At 35.7% G+C, this 8741-nt stretch overlaps 1 protein-coding gene across 3 annotated transcripts; it reads right to left on the bottom strand.

The window, feature by feature from the left end:
• Positions 1-1394: 1394 nt before the first annotated feature.
• On the bottom strand, positions 1395-8648 carry LOC131159188 (sulfiredoxin, chloroplastic/mitochondrial). Of its 3 annotated transcripts, none has more exons than XM_058113900.1 (5): positions 8516-8648; positions 8258-8433; positions 2530-2563; positions 2176-2269; positions 1395-1681 (listed from the first exon to the last, which is right to left on the bottom strand). In XM_058113900.1, the coding sequence occupies exons 1-5, from the start codon at positions 8577-8579 to the stop codon at positions 1666-1668; spliced, it is 384 nt and encodes a 127-aa protein (XP_057969883.1). In that variant the 5' UTR covers positions 8580-8648; the 3' UTR covers positions 1395-1665. The 3 variants fall into 3 exon arrangements, with proteins under 3 accessions (XP_057969883.1, XP_057969884.1, XP_057969885.1); XM_058113901.1 differs by having other exon boundaries at positions 8258-8427; XM_058113902.1 differs by lacking the exon at positions 2176-2269.
• Between the last annotated feature and the right edge of the window lie 93 nt (positions 8649-8741).

Here is an 8741-nt window from a genome sequence, read left to right as displayed (position 1 = left end):
GTCAATAGTTTACTAGGGTTCTTAATTCATATATATAGCAATTTACATAGCGTTATATAATATCAATATAACGAACTCCTCATTACCTACCAACGTTACATTGCAAATTCGTAACCAACAATATAATGAACTCCTCATATCCTGCCAACGTTATATTGCGGTTTCCATAAAATTCATAAAACATACAATATAATGAACTCCTCATATCTTGTCAACGTTATATTACAGTTTCCATAATATTCATAAAATCAAACAATATAACAAGCTCCTCATATCCTGCCAACGTTATATTGCCATTTTCATATCCAACAATATAACAAACGTCTCATATCCTGCCAATGTTATACTGTTATTTTCATAACAATGGTATCAAAATCTTATTTTCATAAATCTGTAAACAGCCAATCAAATCACATTTTATATAAAACCATCATTCTCAAGTTCATTATAAATCAACAACCAGTTAAAACACATCTCGGTATAAAACTATTATTTTCAATTCCAGTATAAATCAATATATCATACTCACTGTTATAGCCATCATATCATCATTGGTAAAATCATCATATACAACCAAACCATAAAAATTATCCTCATGCCACACAAATTTTATCTAATAAATTATAACATCTTATCTTCCCCAAAAAATATAGATTTTGTTGAAATATCATTTTTCACATGCATATATAATCAGAAAAACATTTATAGAACATTTCTAAAAATTACTGACATAACTTATTCCCCTACCTATTTCCTGAAGAAATGCCTACAAGAATCCTAAAATAATGTCTGCGGTGTTCACACAAAATCCTGTAACCATATATTTTAGCTTAATCAACTAAATTCCAAAATAATTGCTATCCTAACATCCCTAGGCTTACACGCTCTCATTACCCGATTAAATTCTAAAAACGTAGGTATGATCCACTTTCCAAATTTAAATTAAATTTCCAACATATTTAAAAACACCAATATGATCAAATCCTCGCAGTTTAATCTAATTCCAAAATATCCCCAAACCCAGGCATGTATTTAAATTACATAAATATAATTAAGTTCATATATTCAGATTTAATCAGAAATATTTTAAAATATATCTAACAAAATTCATTCTCCCTACCTTATATTAGGAGTGGTGCCTACGATGCCCAAATGACGAATCCACTCCGGTTAAAATGTTGGTGGTTGAATTTGAAACCCAAGGATATCCGTTTTTCAATCGGCGCGCGTTTCGCGGAAAAATCGAGGAGAGAGAGAGAGAGAGAGAGAGAGAGAGAGAGAGGGAGATTATGCTAGCTTCCCACCATTTTTTTTTTTGTTATTTTACATATAAATCTCAATACCTTTAATGGAGAATTATAACACACCTTAACTAAAAAGATGCAAGTTGCCAATAAATTTAAGTGCTTGTGTTTTTTTCTTGAAATTATCCAACATTTTGGAATATAAATATACATAACATGTAATGAGTATTACTCCAATTATATCTTTAATTTTATGTAGTATGTGAAACTTAGACATTCCAATGCATATTGGCATACAAGCACATATGGTATCTACATATATTTCCAACTAGTTCTTATTATAAAACTATATAGTTCTTTGGACTTCTAAATCCACAAGCTCAAGTTTGATGATTGATTGACGACTTGCACAGCTTGTGAATCAGCGAAGGTGATGCCTGCAAGTTAATAATTATAAATAAAAAATTGTCGACTACTACTATGCAGAAAATACAAGCACCTGTGTGTGATTTTGTTTGTGTGTGTACTGGTGAATAGGTCATGTGGGTTGCACATGATCACATGTGAATAATCTTGTGTAAAATATTTTTATAATTCTTAACAAAGTTTAGATATTTTTCAAAAGATAATTAAATAATATATCGTCATAGTTAAGTTTTCTAATATTAAACTATGAACGTTATATTTTGTTTAATTTATAAGTACAATTATAAACATGAAATGCAATAATGACATCACATAGATAAAACGATACAACAAATCCTTAAAATATAGCATATGATATGACATCACTAGTTTTTTTGTTTTGAAAATATAAAGATATTTTGGTTTACATAATGATTACAATATTTGTGTGTGTATATGTGTGTGTGCGCGCGCGTGCATGCGTGCGTGTATGCATGTATCATTGGCATTAAAGATGAAAATAAACCTCAGAGTTTCTTTTGTTCCTCGTCGAACTTTGCAACGGATTGTTGGGAGTCCTAGGCGTTGGTGAGCCTCGTATCGATGACAACCAGAGAAACCTATTTGTAAAAGGGAAAGGAGAGGGCATGCACGAGGACTAATTGGACGTAGTATAAATACTAGAGAGATAAGAAAAAAGACCAATTTATTATTATTAATCAATAAATATGCCTTTTACAAGGCCTTAATTTTCTTGATATGTTCCTTACTATCTCATGGAGCTGCTACATATTTTAATGGTTAAAGCTTCAATACTAAAACAAGCGAAAAAAAGAAAAAAAGAATTAAAATAATGAGTGTTTTTTTTTAGATTGCATACCATAGTAGGCTCCATCAACCTCAAGTACATCAATCTGCATAGATCATCATATAGAAAATGTCAAAAAGGTCAATGTTGAATTATATAGTATATGGTAATGTAGACACCGTATTTTGTTGGATGATTTGAGACTTAGTTTAAGGCATAAACAAATTGTAATAAAAAATATACATATAACAAAAATAATAAATTCGAAACAAATGCAAATATAAATGGAGGGGCTTTTAAGCACAACCCTTAGACTTCTTCCACATTATTTGTATTTTTACCACACACACACACACCTTTTCCTTAGTGTTAGCATCCAATACATTAAATAGACACAATGTTCGATCCTTGATCAATATCTGAGTAGTTTGGAGTCTTAAATGGCTGCCTTAACTTTAAGACAAACCCTAGTCTTAAATAAGAGCTTAAGGTGCCTTTTTTAAAAGATAAAAAGGAGATGAAGAAGTGGAAAAGGAATATATTGAGGAGACTGTAAAGAGGAGCATAATAAGGAAGCAAAACTCTATCACTTGGAGTGTAGAATAAGTATAGAACTATGCCACATACTACTTCACTTGATTTGGCTTAAGAATATGCTACAAGAGCTTTCTAACATACTTGATGTGTGATAATCAAGTAGTTATTTATATTGTTTCCAATTAGTTTTCAATAAGAGTAAAGCATATTAATGTTGGCTGATATTTTGTTAGAGGAATTGGTAGAAAATCTTATGAGAACCACTCATGTGAAGTTTGAATATCAATTGGATTATTAATTTACTAAGTCATTGAGAGAGGAGAAGGGGTTGTAATAACTTATGAGCGTTAGATATAAATGTCACTTATTGTTAGAGAATTCATCCTCAAAACCTAGGTGTCAATGAGAGAGAACTAAGAGGATCTTATACTGACTTTGGAACTACTCACAGAGATGATGTGAGACTGGACGCACACTAATACTTCCCCTTGAGCCCATGGGGAGAAATGAAGCGAGGAGAAATCCAACCCACAGAGGAGCCAAGCAGCCCAAGGCCCAACTCTGATACCATGTTAGAGAACTCATCCTCAAAACCTAGGTATTAAGGAGACAAGGTTAAGAAGATCTTATATTGACTTTGGAACTGCTCATAGAGACGATGTGGGACTGGACGTACATTAATACTCCCCCTCGAGCCCATGGGGGGAAATGAGGCGAGGAGAGCCCATGGGGGGAAATGAGGCGAGCAGAAGTCCAATCCACGAAGGAGTCAAGCAGCCCAAGGCCTAGCTCTGATACCATGTTAGAGAATTCATCCTCAAAACCTAGGTGTCAAGGAGAGAGAGCTAAGAGGATCTTATACTAACTTTGGAACTGCTCACAGAGACGATGTGGGACTGGACGCACACTAATACTTATTGTGGATGATATTTATGATAAATAGAAAAGGAGACCTAACCATTTGGTAGGTTCTCTAGTTATTGCAATACTTAAACAATTTCTCATGGCACAAAAAAGAAAAATTAAATCCTCAAGTACTACTATTAGGAGTATAGCATATAATTGCCCCACAAGAAGCATATCATATTATTCATGTTCTTCATTTGTCTCTTGTTGTTGGTGCATGACCAATGAGAATCTTAACTCAATTCCTAAGTCCAAGAAGAATGCCTAAATTTCTTACAATCAAATTGTTTTACATGATTTGTGATACCAATACTTAGAACCCCATGCTTGCAAGCACCATTTTTCGAAAAGAAGATGGTAGTGTTCCTTTCTATGATGCTGCCATCACCTTTCTTTCACTCATTTGTGAAATGATCAATGATGACCATTAGGTGTTGATTCCTTCCTCTAGCTACTGGCAAGGAATCGAGGAGGGATAATATCCACTGAGCAAAGGACATGGGTTGATAAGTAGTACAAGTTCATTGGCAAGTCTTCTAGGTACGTCTGAACATCTTTGGCATTTGTCACACTTCTGCACCAGTTGCTGAGCATCACTTTGCACAATAGGCAATAATAGCCTTGCTTAAGAGCCTTGAGAGCAAGGATTTTTCCTCTTTAATGACCTTCACATATCCCTTCATGAATCTCTATTAGCATGCATGTAATTTGCCTCAGTGGGCTGGAGGGACCTTAGGCATGACATTATGAATGGCATGTGGTAGAGTATGGTATCTATTAATACATATTGAGGTTTTGTCTTCCTTAACTTTAGTGCCTTTTTTTGGATTGTTTGGTACTTGAATTTTTTTATAGAAAGCTCGAAATAGGGTTTAACCAACTAGGTTCCCCATCTATGAGATTCATCTCTTTGGAGTTAAAAATTAGTTGGAGCAAATGCTCCATATGGGCTTTGGATTCCCATTCTCTTAGTCACATTGATACAAGTTTGGCTAATGCATTTGCCTTTTGGTTTTCTTTGCAATTTACTTGACACAACTCAAACTTCTCTATATGCTCTGTTAACTTCATCACTTTATTTTGTATATAGGGTCATCCTTTCTTCTTTGGTCTTATTATCTCCTTTTAATTAGGTTACCACCAACACAAGATGCTAAATGCCTTGAGATATTTCACCCCTACTTCTACTACCAATTCATGCATGCTATTAGGGATTCATACTCTATTTCCTTATTGGTTGCTTCAAAATTTAGATTTAAATCAATTATGTCTTTTCTCCTTCTAAGGAGGCTAGGACTAGACTTGCCCAACTACCTTGAGAACTAGATGACTCATCTACATGGATAATCCACATACTTTGTTCTTCATTGTAAGTTTCTTCTAAGGTGAGCTCGACTATGAAGTCATCTAAGATTTGTGTTTTTATAGCAGGACAAGGTTGATAGTGGATGTCAAACTTTTTTAACTCTACCAACCACTTTGTTAATCATCCAAGGACTCTACATCGATCAACAATCTACTTGAGGGGTTTGTTGATGAGTGCTGTTATTCGATGTGCATATGGACACAACTTCTTGGTGGTGGTGACTTAGACATACACTATCTTAGTAGTAGATGGGTAGTTGAGACAACACCTCTGAGAACTCAAATTATACAGTAAATTAGGTTTTGCATGCTTACTTCTTCTTTCTTAGAATTGAGCTCTCATTCTCCTCAATTGATGCAAGGTATAATAGGAGTTCATCTCTCGAATGAGGTTTAGTTAAAAGTGTTGTTGAGCCTAAATAAGCTTGTAAGTCCTGGAATGCTTTCTTTTATTCTTCTTCCTTCCAAATTTATTTGCACTTTTGAGGGAATTAAAGAATGGTAGGCATTTCTTTACTGTCTTGTTGATGAATCAACTGACGATAGATATTCTTTCAATGAGCTTCTACGTGTCCTTTTTGTGTTTTTGGGGAGTTCATGTCTAGCAATGCTTGGATTGTCTTTGGGTTTGCCTTAATTGCTCTTTAGGTAACCAAACCCAAAAATTTTGTAAAGGCTACACCAAAAGCACACTTTGTTGGATTCAACTTCATTTGGTACTTCCTTGGTATTGTAAAGGTCGTCTTGTGGTCAATCGGGTGCTTGCTACCACTTTGCTTTTCACCAACACTAATTAACATATGCCTCCATTGTTTTTTTCGACTTGCTCCTCAAACATGTTGTTAATGAACCTTTAAAATGTTTCACCTATATTTTTTTAATTTAAATGACATTACAACAACAACAACAATAATAACAAAACCAAGTCTTAGTCCCACTAAGTGGGGTCAGCTATATGAATCATTTTTCACCAATTTATGCAATCATGGATCATTTCTTTTGATAAATTCAAGGATATTAAATCCTTACTTACTATCTCCTCTCAAGTTATTTTAGGTCTACCCCTACCCCTTTTATTGCCCCCCACAGTAACTAAGTCACTCTTCCTCACAGGTGCACTATAAGACCTACATTGCAAGTGTCCATACTATCTAAGTCGTCCCTTCCTTATCTTATCTTCTATAGGAGCTACACCTAACTTACCACAAATATGTTCATTCCTTAATTTATCTTTCAATGTTATACCACTTATTCATCTAAGCATTCTCATCTCGGCAACTTTTACTTTTTAGATATTATGTTTCTTCGTCGCCCAACATTCCGATCCATATAGCATAGCTGGTCTTATACAATCTATGATCGATTACAAAGTTACTATTTCCTTATCTTTTGGACGCATCATAATATGATTATGGCTCGGGAAAACATCCATAAAGCTAAGGAGATGGTGACCCATTCTTAAGTTAACAAGTTGATTTATTTGTTGCGGTAAGAAATTATTTGCTGAAGCAGCTTTGTTCATGTCAATGTAATCTATGCACGCATTTGCCATTTGTTTTCTTCACTAAAAACATATTGGCTATCCATTTAGGGTATATAACAATGCGAACCAATCCCGTGCTTAGCAACTTCTTCACCCCTTCATATATTGCTTTAGCTCGGTATGATGTAAAGCTCCTTTTCTTTTGCTGAACTAGTTTACAGGTCCACTTAACATTGAGTTGATGAGTAGTTATAGAGGGGTCAATCCTAACATATTAGCAACTATCTGAGCAAATTGATACTTCTTAGTAATCTATCAACAACTAAATGAGTGACTTCTTAAACTTAGGAGGCAATTGTCTAGCTGATAGTTCTTTCTCTTTTGCAATGATAGTGGGGGTTATTGCTAGTTTTTAGGCGTGATGCTTGTTGGTTTTGTAGGATCTCTTCATGAATCCCTATAATTCTTCATTGCAAGGTTGTGAATTGGTCATAGGTGACTGGTTCTGATGGTGGGTTTGGTAGGAGGTGTCCTGACCTCAACTTCACGACAGAACTAGGAGGTTGGCCTGCCCCTTCTAAGAGAACTCTCTTGGCTTTGAGTGGCAAAATATTCTATAGTTTAGAGATGACCAAATCTTTCCTAGTGGATTCACTAATTTTGTCAATGTCAAATAACAAACTATTGCTCCAAAGACTTCTTTGATGGGTGGTTGGTAAGGCTTGGTAGTCACTTTAAATATTTGCAATACGAGAGTAGTCCCTTGGGAGGCCCTGGTGGTCTCCAAGGGTTCCCTATTAAGAGAGAAAAATTAAGAGAAAAGAGGATATTTCTATGATGTGTTGGGTTTGAGTGCTTACCGTATAAGGGAATGCTCATTTTCTTTTTATAGATGGAGGTCATCATATGACTAGCCCTCTTTGGGAGGATATAATTATTCCTCCAATGTAGCCTTTCCTGTTTGAAGTTTGACATGTGACTTGCATGTAGTCGACTTGACTAAGTCAAACACTTAACCTGCACTTGATTGACTTAACTTGGTTTGATACCTGACTTGCGCGGCGGACCTACCTTGGTCTAGCACATGACCCATACACTTGCGCATGGTGGACCAACCTAGGTCTAGCACATGACTATACATGGCTAACTTGACCAAGCCTAACACATGACCTGCACCTTGCATTCCTTAGTGTGCCCACCACTCTAGCTTGGTAGGACCTAATTTAAGTTTTCAGTTGCGTAGGAAGATCATATATTAGAAACATCAACATGTTCAAATTTTCTATACCAATTTGATCTACACATTTTACCACCAACAAGGGAAGTTAAATCATCAGCACACAGTTATAGAGAAAATACAATTTAACATCACTAACTATCAAGATTTAACGAATATTTAAAGTATTAAAATGTTTCAACTTCCATTTTTTTTTTTTGTATTTTCAAAATGCTAAATTACCAAGAGAGAGGGAAACTACTCGTTTGTATGGTTTGGGTTTGTCGACATACGGGGACTTGGAGACCAATTTCCTGAATACTGTTCATGAGGTCCTTCACCTTCGCCGGATCGTTCGCTCTGGTGCGCATAAGCGGCCTTCTTATTTTGTCAAGCGGCAGCTCCACAACCACCGGCCCAGCCCCAGCTCTCCCGGATTGACCTCCATTCCCACTTGAAGAAGCTGCCCCTTCAATAATTCAATTAACACAAATCACCTATACATGGTAATAATCTAGAGAAAGAGAAAGAGAGACGGAGAGAGAGATTACCATTTGAAGAAACGGAGACGGAGAAGCTCCTCGGGTTGCTTGGGATTCGCAGAAGCCATGCCATTTTCACTCCTCCTTGTTCCCCTTTCTGGGTCTTCTCCTGCCAGAGACCAAAGATAAGAAAGAAGTCTGGAAAGAGACTTTCAGTGGTGTCGGTGATTATATCACGAATTGGATTTTCTTGCACTTTGTTGCGAATTGCAATTTGCAATTAATCACGGCCGTC

Source organism: Malania oleifera, chromosome 7 (assembly GCF_029873635.1).
Source record: "Malania oleifera isolate guangnan ecotype guangnan chromosome 7, ASM2987363v1, whole genome shotgun sequence".
Lineage (NCBI taxonomy): Eukaryota > Viridiplantae > Streptophyta > Magnoliopsida > Santalales > Ximeniaceae > Malania > Malania oleifera.
Note: the sequence above shows the minus strand (reverse complement) of the source record. Positions and strands in the feature narration are given on the sequence as shown.